Genomic DNA, 14,155 nt, shown 5'->3' on the forward strand with positions numbered 1-14,155 from the left:
TGTTCATACTTTATCTAAGTTGTTAGTTATCAAATTGGATTTAATTAAAGAGCCAATATATAAAAGTATAGTTTGTAAACCTTGTATTATGAAATAGATGAAGTTAGGCTTTAATTTGCGCCGCCTTAGTGTATAGTATACTATATAAGTAGGTGGGCGCCTCATTTGTTATATAGCATTGTAATTTCATTATTTAATTGTATTATTTTTATTATTATCAACATTAATTGATTCAATTTCACTATTTTCTGGTATACAAATTTTAATTGCACTACTACTTTAAATTCTGGTACCAACCTAGATATATCAATTGTTTTGAGTCATATTTCAGAAAATATGTAGAGACATACAATTCCCTTGGCTCAATGCCAAAATGAAATTACCATTATCATTAGTTTATTTTGTAAATTTAGCTAATATATTTTTAGAGTATAAATATTAACTAATACTTTTATAAAAGGAATAACGAAATTTAACTTTTTTATATGTTTGTTATATCTTTACTAAAATAAAAAATTAAAATATTTTATTAATAATAAGTTTAACATATGCTGTAAAAAACAGGTACGGCATTGATTATTAAGCTGCTTTGTGGACTCACTCTACAATACCTTAGTTTATAGATAAATACAGCATTAATTATCAGACTTGGTTTCTATCGGAATTATCATTTTTCTTTAGAAAACGTGTATCATAAATAACACCTTAATCCTTTATCGCCGTTTCATTTATGGTTCATTTGTACTGTCGCTTAAATTCTGTCTATATTCTACAGTAGTGCTGATTTTCACTTTGTTCCTCTTAATTTACAAATTACAATGCGATTTCATTCACATATATACATTTTTTTATTATTGAATCATATTTTAAATATCAAACAGATTTAGCTAACGAATATTTTAAAAATATATATTAAAATTACTATTAATAAAAAAATTTAAATTTATTTATTTTGTATTTTAATAATATATTTCATATTAAAAGTATAATAATATAAAAGTTTTAACTTTTTTATAAATTTAATATAATTAAACAAAAATATTAGATATATATCAAAATTAGTCACAGTATATATATTTTGTATAAATATATATATTATTTAATTTATTTTTAATGTATTATATATATAAATTATTAATATATATTAAATATTAGTGATTGATTTTAATATATATTTAGCATAGTTAATATTTAAAAAGTAAAAAAAAAACACTCAGATAACTGTGAAATTAGAAAATTTACTGTCTTAGTAAAAGAGTTAATTTTATGGTATCTTTGAGTTAGGTGTCTAAATTTTATCTAATTTATCTTTTGTGGTAAGTTTTGATTTTTTAAAAATTATTTATTTTTGAGAAAATGACGAATAGGTCCTTGACGTTTTGATCCGTAGATATTTAAATCCTCGAGTATTTGAAAATAAATTTAAGTTTTTTACCTTTTTAAAACTTGGACATATCGATCTCTCATGTTCACTTAGGTTTATCAACCTTAACAGAAAAATTAAATATGACTCTTGTTGTATTGACTTGGTTAATACAGATGGATAAGAAAGTTTTTAAAATTGAATAAATTAGACTTAAAGATAAATATGTCTAAATTTTAAAGAGATCAAATACTTAATTGTATTTTTAATTTTTCAGAAATTTAAATGTTTATAGACAAAAAAAATCAGAGATTCGATTTATCTTTTTTTCTTTATTTTTATATCTTTTAAATTAAATATTAATTTTTATTTTTTTTTCTAGTAAATAAACACCACATTTTAAGCATCGTAGCATTTATCTAGTGAGAAAGTGGTTATTTCAGTTCGTTGGTAAATTAACTATGACATTGTAATGGAGGAGCAGCAATGTAGGTGAAGAAGGGAATACTTCAATAATGTTCAGAGTTGAATGTTGAAACCCCCTTCTACTTGTGGATTCTGAATCCCATTCACATCACAATCACATGCAGGAAACCGTGTAGTCATTAATTAACAGCACAATGCTGTCATTTATTCTTGTCTCTGCTTAAAAGCCCCAACATATACACTGACTAATCTTTGCGCATTTTTGCTAATACAACAGAACTTAACCTCTCCTTCATCATAATAATATATATCAGTATCATATTCAAATGTAGTAATACGTCTCCAACTTGAATTCCATTTGAGGTGATGCTATAGTATTCAATGAACTGTGTGTGACAACTCACTTCCCTTCTTTACTTCTTACTGTTTACTCTACTTTCCCAATGCCAGTATGATTTGCTATTAGGGAGAAACCCGAGTATAATTAATTTAGTGTGAAGTTAATAACTAAAAATTCTTAAATAATTTCACAGATTTAATTAAATTATTATTTAACGATTTTTAATTATCAATTTCACATTAAAATAATTATCAGTTAATTTTCATCTTGCTATTAATCACATATGTATACCCTTTCAACTTTTTTATTTATGATTTTAGAGTGATGAAGCATTAACCGTTTCAAAATTGATACACACCTATCTATAGTTATCTTTGTATGAAATAAATAAGGTAAAAACTTAGGTGAAGTCGACTTTATGTGAAGTTGATACCTGAAAAGAGGATCCACGGGCAATGAAAATGAATGAGAAGCTCGAAAAGTTGGAAGAAGAAAAATTTTTTTGGTTCGACGTATAGAATTAGCTAAACATTTTATCCGAACAAATATAAATCCGGAATGGATGGTTTTATGTCTCTTACCAATTCTTTTCCCCGAATTGAGACCCATTATTCAAATCGATGGGAGAAAACTAATGAGCTCAGATATTAATGAACTCTATCGAAGAGTCGTTGAATGAAAATTTAGTCAAATCAGTCAAATTATCTAACGGCTTTTAGATATTTGAAGTCGATTTTACCTGAGTTTCCACTAATAAATAATTAATAATTAATTAAATAATTTAATATATTTAATTAAATTATTATTATTAATTTTTAATTATTAATTTTATATAAAAATAATACATATAGAAATAATTGAATATAAATTTTTACTCAAAATTTTAAATTCTAAATAAGATGAGTTTTCACATTCAAAATTATAACATAACCTGCATAATAACCCTTGCCATTGTCAATAATGTTGGAAAGTTGGGGTTGACTAAATAATCTTTTTTAGTTACTTTGCTCATGTAACAAATAATAAATTACATGATGAAAAATTCCTCGGCTCTTCTGTTTCTGTATCTATACATAAGACCAAGGCATGCTTATATGTTTGTTTTAAAAATGGTACAAATTGATATAAGCTGCAATAACTTCAATAATAATCATCACTGAGTTTGTTTTCAAAAAGATACACGCTTGAAAATTACAGCCACAAAATTAATTAAAAAACCGTGCAAGTGTGCAACCCCTTTCTCTGTAGAATGCAAGAGACTATTCATTAATGAATCGAGGGGTCCATTCATATTGTGATATCTTAGCTTTGCAAACTCTAGCATGATCGTACTTTATGAAAAGAAACCATAAAAGGGATATGGTGGTCTTTTTCTTTTTCATGGGATTTATTACCACTGGAAAGAGTTTGGTTGAGTTACTTATGACTACGACCCATTGTGCTTCAACAGTATGGTTATGATTATGACCCTTTGGCCACAAGAAAATATACGAAGAAAAAGGATATATAGGCATTCATTGATTCTTTCTATGAGGTCAATAACTGTGTTGGGGTAAACCTCATCTGCCAAACTGCAAAATTTGAAATTCTTCACGAAAAATGTGCACACTAATGCTACATAATTAATACAATTTTTTATTTTTTATTAATATTTGGTTAATTTAAATGCTAAAATCAAATTTTAAATATATATGATAAGTTTATTATTAGTATAAAATTTTAAATATTTTTATTTAATAAATATAAAATAAATTTATTGAAAACTTCAAATTTTTATATTAATAATTTTTTTTAATTTTATAATCTTAACATGTGTACTAAAAATACAAGATAGATAAACTTTAAATTTTACTAGTATAAAAAATATTAATTAATATTAATAAAAAAATATATTGAATATATATTGTAAAAATAATAAATACACAATAAATATAAAATAAGATGATGAAAATTCAGGTGCAATCAACTTCAAATGAAGTTGATAGTTGAAAAACGGTTAAATAATTTAAATGATTTAACTAACAACAATGCTAGGAACCAAGAGGGTACCAGTCAAAAACCAACCAAATGTCTCTGGATGAATCCAAAACCTCTATGTGGATGGTGCTTATGCTAGGTATTAGGATGTTTCTTCTATTAAGTATCAGAATGTTTTTTTTTTCATACTAAATAGATGTTCTTTTATATATTTTATAAATTTTTTTATATACTAAGAATCGAGATTGTTAGAAATTTCGTAATTCCCGCCCCTATTTCTCTAACGTATTATTCAAAATTTTAATTTGGGGTGAGAAGTAATTATAAATTAAAAACAAATAAAATTAATAAATATAATAATAAATTAGTTAAGTTGTTTATTTTTTTATTGATTACCTCTTGGTTTCATATACTTTTTCTTTAACTAAATTTTTATCTGATTACTCTCAATTATCAAGTTAATGTGAAGTTCACTGCATTTAAATTCCACCGAATAAGATCCTAAATAATTTTTATGGTTTTCTTCTTCTCCCACTTTCTATGGTCTCTATTTATAGCTAGTACAGTTTGGTTGTGTTAATATAAGGAGCGAAGGTAACTATAAGCTTAGGCCTCGGCACCATTGCTGAAACATTATTATATAGAATCATCATCACACATCACACATATCACACATGATAATGGAACCTATTTCCAAGCCAAGCCATGATCCTCTCTTATCAGAGCTTCTCTTCTCAAAACTCTCACACTTCCTTTGGTCTTGTATTCTCCTTCTTGTTGCATCTTCTGAACTGTTCTTACTCTTCCAAAACTCAGAACCAATGTTCCATTTTCTTCTTCTATGCTTCCTCCTTCTCTGTCTCCTTCTAAAGCACATTCTCTCAAGGTCTTCTCCTGTTTACCTTGTTGACTTCTCATGTCTTAAACCGCCGGGATCTTGCAGGGTGCCATTTGCGGCATTCCTTGAAAACGCTTCCATGTTTGAAGTCTTTGACGATGAAAGCTTAGCCTTCATGGCCAAAGTTCTTCAAACTTCTGGTCAAAGCGAAGAGACTTCCCTCCCTCCTTCACTGCACTACATTCCTCCGAAAACAGACCAAAATGAAGCCTTAACAGAGGTTCACATGGTTCTCTTCCCCATCCTTGATGACCTCTTTGCAAAAACCAATGTTTCACCCCTTGACATAGACATACTCATAGTTAACTGCAGTGGCTTTTGTCCCTCTCCTTCTCTGGCCTCCATTGTCATCAACAAATACTCCATGAGAACTGACATCAAGAGCTTCAACATCTCCGGCATGGGGTGCAGTGCAAGCGCACTATGCATAGACATGGCACAGAATCTTCTGAGAGTTAACAAGAACTCAAACGCCATTGTTCTCAGCACAGAGATTCTCTCAACAGGTTGGTATTCAGGGAACGAAAAGTCAAAGTTGGTCATCAACTGCCTCTTCAGGATGGGAAGCGCCGCCATTCTTCTCTCGAACAAGAAAGAAGCAAAGAAGCACGCAAAATACAGGGTGCTTAGGACGCTAAGAACACAAAGAGCCTTCGAAGACAAAGCTTATGTTTCTGCCATAAGAGAAGAAGATTCAGAAGGGAAGCTGGGAGTTACCCTGAAGAGGGACTTGCTTCAAGTAGCCGGTGAGACCCTTCGTTCAAACATCACGATTCTTGGCTCTGAGATCTTGCCTTTGTTTGAGAAGTTTCGGTATTTTGCTTCCCTGATGAAGAAGAGGTTCTTGTTGACAAAGTCTGAAGGGATCTACGTTCCGAACTTCAAGACGGTGATACAGCATTTCTGCATGCCGTGTTCTGGGAGGTCAGTAATCATGGAAGTGGGGAAAGGCTTGAAGCTTGGGGAGAGAGAGATGGAACCGGCATTGATGACTCTTCACAGGTTCGGGAACCAGTCTTCTTCATCTCTCTGGTACGAACTTGCTTACTTGGAAGCCAAGGAACGGGTTCACAAAGGTGACAGAATATGGCAACTCGGTATGGGTAGTGGGCCCAAATGCAACAGTGTTCTCCTCCAATGTGTCAGGCCCATCATTGCTGAGTCCAACAAGGGCCCATGGGCTGACTGCATCCATCGATACCCCTTATGGGTTAATGATTCTTCAACACCTTAGTGTCATTTATATTTATCATCATCTTATTATTAATGTTCCTATATTATATGACTATGGGTGATACTGATACATATAAGGTAGACCCACCTTAAATACTTTTATAATGTTTAGCATTTTATGTGTTTATTATTCATTAATTGTAGCCGTAGCGAATCAAAGAGGGGCAAGCTAAGTGGGGGGAGTGAGTATACATTTACAATGTCAAAGTAGTATTTAATTTTCTCATCTGTAGTACAGTAAATGAAAGGGGGGCCCTGAAACAGGTTTGAACTTTGAACTAAGAAGGTTGGTTCCTCATATTAATTGCTTTTCTGCATGCATTAATGCCACTGTTTTATGACTGTCTCCACTTTCCGGGTACATATATTCATCTTCTCACCTCTACCCCTATGCCAAATTCATACTTCTTTTTCTTTCTTGAAGTGTTCTATAAATACTTTTTAAGGATATTTCAATAAAAAAGCTTAAATTGAAAATATAAGTTGAATATAATTTTTTTTTATTTTTCTTACTTATTCCTCTTAATATAAGTCACCAAAGAAAAAGAAAAGGAAAAATCCTATTAATATAGAAAATAGAAAATCCACTTAATCCTATCTAATGCTTTTAGAATTTTTTACTTAAATATTGTTTGTTTTAATTATTAACTCAATATATCTAAATATAAATTGTATTTAAATGTACTAATACAAAATCTCAGCTAATATATATATATAAAAGATTAAATTAAGAATAAGTTTTTGCATCTGACAGGATCCTTGACATAGAATAAAATTACAGTAATTCAAGAAAGAAATATTTATATATTTAAAGGTAGAATAACAAAACAGTAAACAATTTTATAAAAGCTAGTCTTTTGACAGTGTTTACAAAATTTATAACTAAAAGTTGCTTGTATGCATCTTTGTGCATGGGATTATCCACATATTAATAGGTGGATGTTGAAATTCTTTGTCGAATGGACAAAAAGTAAGATTATGACTCAATTTTTAGTAATCCTAGCATTAATCAATTTTCAAAGATATGCAATTAAGTTAGTATCCTCTCTTCTGAGTGGTTGAGGAGAAGGTGCCGGGAACGCTAAATTGAAAACCTCACTTAGGCCTTTAAGAAGCTATTTTTTTTTTTTTACCAAAGATAGGAGATTCGAACCTGTGACCTCTTAATTGAGTATGAGGAGATTATGCCATTTGAGCTATAACTCATTGGCTTCTAAGAAGCTATTTAGGAGTTTATAGAAAAGTTAAAAAGAAATGACTTCTCTCATCATACTTCTACTTTTCATCACATTTCTATAAAATAAACACTTTTAGAGTTAAAAATCTAAACATAAAATAACTTATTTATAAGTTACTTTTAACAGAATCATTTATTGTTTAAGTTATTTTATCAAAATGAGCTTAATTAAGTTGGTTACCCAAACTGAGCCTTAGTCACGTTGAATTAAGTGTGAAAAATAATTGTTTAACCTTTTTTTTTAATAAAAAAAATTCAACATAACAAGGTGAAATAAAAGAAAAAAAATACATTTTAAAATTGTGTTGATTTTCCTACAATGTTAATGTATTTCACACTCATTCAAACCAAAATTGGGTTGATTTTTCCTACAATGTTAACGTATTTCACACAATTAGGTTGCACTCAAACACAGACATTAGCTTTTTGACAAGCATAACTTCCTCTCTCTGATCTTCTTTCTTTCTCACTTAAAAAGATGGAATACTTACCTTGACATTAATTAGTATATTTAGAAACAAGAAGTTCATCCGACTTCCTGATGAATAATAGTAGCATGGGAAAGAAACCAAATAAAATTTGTCCATGAAAAATTGAAACCTAACTTAGCCCATGAAAAAATTGATCTAACCCAAAATTTTATTATATATCATTGTTACGATGGGTAACCGGAGATGGTGGGCTGGACTTGCTAGGTTGGCCCAATCGTCTGAGGAAGGAAGTCTTCGAGCGGGTCTACGCCTTGAGGGCCTCCGTCCGATTTGTAATTATGAACGAGCGGGGGATGGTACCTGCAAAGACACTCCGATGCCTAAGTCAGCAAGGGTGTGAGCAGGTCTAGAGAGTATTGGGACTTAGAGATACCTGATAGGTGTCAGTGTATTTATAGTGGTGAACCAATAACCACCGTTGAAGTAGTGCCATCTTTTTAGGGTGATAACCGTCCCTTTATCTTAGGGAGGTTAAGATATGGCTCCTGGAAGTGGTTAGAGAGATTCTAAGGGCAGTTACTCATTTAAACGAGTGATTATCTGCCAGCTAACCCTCGTCCCCGACTTCTTTAGGGCAAGTCGTGATAAGAACCGACTTCGCAGGAAGAAGGTCGGTGCTAGGCGAGGCTCAACCCTTCGGATTAGGCCTTTTATTTGGACCTGGGCCTTATCATTGGGACAGGGTATGAACAATCATTTTTTTCCATCCAACCCAACCTAACCCAATAATATTTGTCCAAATAATATTTTATTTAATATATATTCAAATTATTTATTAACAATACTGTTTACTACAAAGGCAAAAAAAGTTTTACTACAAATTATACTATTAGTTAAATAATGAAATAGATATTTATCAAAATTAAAAAAATGCACTCTAACTTAAAAAAAATTATATTTATCATTTTAAATTATTTTTGAGAGGACCATTGTGCATAATTTATATTAAAATGGAAAAAAAATGGAAAAACCCAATCCAAGTATGATTTATGAGGAGTTTAACAAATTTAGTCTATATATTCATTACAATAATTTTAAATATTAAATTAAAAACATGGTTTAACCTATGAAAAACTTAGCCTAATCAAAAATTCATTATATATATTATTTTTTTACCAACACAACCTTACCCAACCCAATAAAAATAGTGTTCATTGGAGACAAAAAAGTGTTTACTATAAAAATTATACTATTAATTAATTAATAGATTAAATATTTATCAATATTTAAAAAAAATACATTATAACTATCAGTATAACGTAACAAGTTTGAAGTAAATGACATACTAATGTGAAGTAAAACATAATGAATAGTGGCTTGATAAAAGCTGATATTGGTGTTGCCTTAGAGGATGGCACCTTGTTGATACCTCCTATGGCTATTCAAGTCACTATCTTTCCCAACTCTGGCTTCACTATATGCATCAATTTCAAGTGCAGTTTGGAATAAACTACGTGTAAACATTATGTCTCTCTTAAAAACATAACTGATAACATATTAGAAAAAAACATATGAACTCTTATATGAATTCCCATCACATAATATGTTTAATTTTCAAGAAATCGGATGGTCCGGATTGTTTATCTGAAAGTCCTGATGTTGATTGAGTGAGTCCGGGATTGTTTATCTGAAAGTCCTGATGTTGATTGAGTGAGGTTGAGTTTGGTAAAATTTTTTTATAGAGTGTTTGTACTTTTAAAAGTACAAGCATCTCATTTTGTTTTTGATAAATTAAAAAGTTCAAATACTTGTGCTTGCGAGCTTTTCAAAGTTAGGGGTGTTTTTAAAAGCACGTAGCGAAAATTTTTTAAAATTGGCTTGTGCTTATCAAAGTTTATTTATTTTACTGTACATATTTCCCGCTATTATATTGCCATTAAAATCCTCGTATATTTCTAACTTCTCATCCTAACTTTCACAAATTTTAACACAATCTTCATGTATTTTTTATTTTTCAACCTAATCTTCACAAATTTCAACACAAATATATCTATATCATAGGTATAAACTTCTATCTATTTATATTATTTTTTTTGTGTGTTATTTTTGTATTTTTTCAGTAGATCTATTATATTTGTTTGTTTTTTATGTGTTCTTTGAAATGTGAAGAGGTTGACTTGGTTTATGAAAACCAATCATAAAATTTTCCTTGCATGAACATTAGTCAAAATTATAATAACAACATGTATATACATATATAAATATAGATATATAATCATAAGAGTAGTTTATTTGAGATATGTGTCTCATTTTTTGTGATCTGTATATATAGGTGGGTAATTGACGGTACTAACATTGAATTACATACAAATTTTATTATTGACTAATAATAACTCTATTTATATTAGTACAATCAAGTAAATATTTAAACTATTAGTCTCTAAAATTTGAGTTAGGTAATTTAGTATTTTTAATGATGATGTTTAGAATAAAATAAATTTTTATGATACTTATATAAAATTTTAAAGTTAAAAAATAAAAGAGTATATTTATTATATTTATGTTTATTATGAATTTTTTATTTTAAAATTATTTTATTTTAAAATATTATATAAAATTTTAAAGAATTTAAAAAAATAAATTTTTCTTCGTTATAAACATGTTTATGTTGGAAATGATATTAAGCTGGTATCTAATGACTCACAAAAGCAAGCTGTAACTGTAACTGATTATGGTTGAATAATAGTAATTACCTCATAACCATAGTTAATTTATTTACCATGAGTTAGGTTTTAGTAAGGTTAATTTTTTAATAGCTACAAACAGTGGATAACAATATGTACTCTGATGTACTCTGTGGTTTTTCTTTCAATTTTAGATTTTGTATTTATTCATATGACAAATTCACTTTCTTTGAGTTTTCTTCCTCCACTTCAATCTTATTTTCTTCAATAAATTATATCCAGATAACGATTTTATCAGTTTATTATAATTTTTTTAAGTTGTAAAAGTTGTTTTACCAAATACAATTGTGGTGTTTGTACTTATTAAAAATCATTTTTAAGTTGATTTTAACAAACTCAAGTGCTGCAACTTTTAAAAAGTTGTCTTCTAAAAGATAACTTTCATAAGCTACTTACCAAATCAAGACTGAGTTGTCTGCTACCTCCTTGAGACGTGAAGAGTGGTCGATGAAAACAACCATTGCAGTAATGTCGTCATGAAATTCATGTCTTGATCCACCTTCAAGACGAATAATGCGATCATAAAGCTTCTTCAATCGCATGTTGAAGCAATTTCCTGGCCGCCCCCTATTAATAATAAGAGGAGTGTTTAAATATATATTAGGGAAAATTGTGTATTTAAATATATATTAGAGAAATTAGTTACCCTTCCATTGCGGGCTTCATACACAATTTATTAAACCACTTTTTCACCTTAGTCTATGACAACAATAAAGACGTTTAACAGCTTACAATTTTTCAATCAAACAACAATTAATAAAATTTTTTTACCTTCATAGTTTTCTTTCATTATTCTTTCACAATTTTATTATCTTTGCGTACTCTTTGTGTACTCTTTTCGTTTTATTACAATTTTCACAGCTTTCACCATTGATATAATATTCCATAGACTAGCGGATGCAAAAATAAAATTCAGCAAGATCATTGTGTACACTTTTTTTTAAGAGCCTCGGCAGATGAGAGAAGTATGGGCGTGCTAATCTTTTTTTCTGGTATTTTTCATAAATACCAGACTTATTCAATTTGTATACAGGTGAAGTAGGATAGTATGATGCTAGAATTTTTATTCTAATTGTGGTCTAATTTGTTAATATAGAAATTAGTTTGGATGATGTTGTAATTATTAATTAATTATATTGGTAATTGGTCTGTTTTTTTGATGGAAAGAACACGACTATTCATAAATTTTATAAAGTTTGGATCCCCAATTCTGATTACATAATAACAAACAAACACACTTTGATTCCATATGAGTTTGTGATTCAAGAATTGGAAGTTTCCAAATTAAATCAAAGGATTTATTGGTGATGGCTGGAGGTACGCAAATTACTGATTTTATAAAATATCTAACATATGGTATAGAGCCAAGTTGTCTCTGCCTTGCCATTTCAAAATTTAATTACTGTGCATTATTTTGATAAATTATTTTCAAAGAAGTAAGAAAAACCATTGAAATTAAAGTTGACATACCATAAAAGGAGGGAATAATAAATAATATTCCAAAAATCTTCTAAATTTGTGTCGTAGTTGTTCTTCATAATAGTATAATTTTCCATGATTCACATAAGTTTTCTTATTTTTGAATATATAAAAAAAAAGAAAAAAAAAAGAGAGAAGAAAAAAGAGAAGTCAGTGGAAGAGAGAAGACAGAAAGAACTTATTTCAATTGATGGATTTTGTTTGTTATATAACAAAATTTAAATTTGTTATAAAAATTCAAATTTTGGTTGGAGTGAGGTTTAAACCTGGATCTTCTAAATATTGGCAAAATAGTTGTCCACTAAATCATCTTCACTTTTAATATTAATCATGTTATTGAATTTATTTATTTAATGATTATATTTGCATGCAATATAAATTCTTCCGTTGCATGCATATCATATTGTAATTAATATATGATTTATTGAGGAGTAGCCACAGCATCCTTGATAATAATTATATTTGAAGAAATCACATAAATATTAATATGATAAACTTGTAATTGTTGTGAACTATATAATAAACTTACCCACAGAAATTTATTATGTTATTCACATATAATTAGATTGAAATAGAAAATATTTCTTACTTTTTAATTAGCCTACAGATATTAAGAAGTAGTATTTTATTTTCTAGTTTCAATACTTTAGTTAATATAGTGAATATTATGTGTGTTAAAATCTTTGCCTACAAGTAAATTTTAATGACACTATGATACATATTTATTTTGATATGACTTGCATTGGCATGTATTATCATATATTATGGATTTTGATGTCCCTATTTAAAGTTGAATAATGTTAGCATGATTTATTATTTGTAGCAATAATGATATCTGAAACTGTATCTGAAGTTCATTTGTTAAGTGGTGACAACTATAAAGAATGGAAAGATAAGATTCTCTTTCACTTGGGGTGTGCAGATCTTGACTATGCTCTTCGTAGGGAAGAGTCTCCAACACCTACTGATGCTAGTTCTCAAGCCGAGGTAGCATTATACGAATGGTGGGAGAAATCCAACCATTTAAGTATGATGTTTATTAAGTCTCGTATTTCAGCTAGTATCCGAGGTTCAATTCCTGATTGTAGGAATGTCAAGGATTGTATGAAGGCTATTGATGAACAATTTGAGTCTTCTAGTAAGGCACTTGCAAGCACCCTAATGGCACAATTGTCATCTATGAAGCTTACCGGCATAAGAGGTGTGCGTGAACACATCATGAGGTTGAGAGACATTGCAGCACAACTGAAAGCTTTAAAGGTTGAGATCTCTGACTCATTTCTGGTGCATCTTATTCTGAATTCTCTTCCTGCCTAGTACGGACCATTTAAGATTTCTTATAACACACATAAAGAAAAATGGTCCATTAATGAATTACTGGTGATGTGTGTGCAAGAGGAAGGAAGGCTAATTCAGGAACTTGGTGAAAGTGCACTATTAGTGACAAATGAGGGCAATAAAAAGCAAGTTCATAAGAAGAAAGGAAAGGGTATTGTATCCCATCCTATGAAGAAAGAATGTGCACGGTGTTTCTTTTGTAAAAAGAAAAGACACATGAATAAGGAATGCCCAAAATTTCAAGTTTGGCTTGAAAAGAAAGGTACTAACCTTTCTTATCTTATTCCTTCAGTGTGTTTTGAATCTAATTTTGTTGAAATATGTCATGATACTTGGTGGATTTATTCTGGTGCTGAAATTCATATTTCAAATACCATGCAGGGTTTCATAAGAAAAAGGAAACTGATAGGAAGTGAACTAAGCATCTATATGGGCAATCGGATGCGTTCACGTATGGAAGCTGTTGGAACATTTAGACTTGTATTAAGTACTGGTTGTATTTTAGATTTAGAAAAACCTTTTATATTCCAGATTTTTCTAAAAATTTGATTTCTTTTATCTAAGCTTGTAAAACAAGGATTATGTATAAATTTTTATGATGATTCTGTTGACATTATTAAAAATTCTAATATTATTGGACGTGGTACTTTAATTGGTGATTTATTTAAAGTCCATTTAGCTAATATTGT

At 29.4% G+C, this 14,155-nt stretch overlaps 1 protein-coding gene and 1 pseudogene across 1 annotated transcript; both read left to right on the forward strand.

Moving 5' to 3' along the window:
* The first annotated feature begins 4,706 nt into the window (after positions 1–4,706).
* On the forward strand, positions 4,707–6,479 carry LOC107616104 (3-ketoacyl-CoA synthase 6). The gene has a single exon (XM_016318104.3). The coding sequence runs from the start codon at positions 4,781–4,783 to the stop codon at positions 6,236–6,238; it is 1,458 nt and encodes a 485-aa protein (XP_016173590.2). The 5' UTR covers positions 4,707–4,780; the 3' UTR covers positions 6,239–6,479.
* Positions 6,480–13,055: 6,576 nt separating this feature from the next.
* On the forward strand, positions 13,056–13,882 carry LOC107616103 (uncharacterized; annotated as a pseudogene).
* Positions 13,883–14,155: the final 273 nt, after the last annotated feature.

The sequence above is a fragment of the Arachis ipaensis genome, chromosome B9 (genome assembly GCF_059453495.1).
Source record: "Arachis ipaensis isolate K30076 ecotype BB chromosome B9, ASM5945349v1, whole genome shotgun sequence".
NCBI classification, from domain to species: Eukaryota; Viridiplantae; Streptophyta; class Magnoliopsida; order Fabales; family Fabaceae; genus Arachis; species Arachis ipaensis.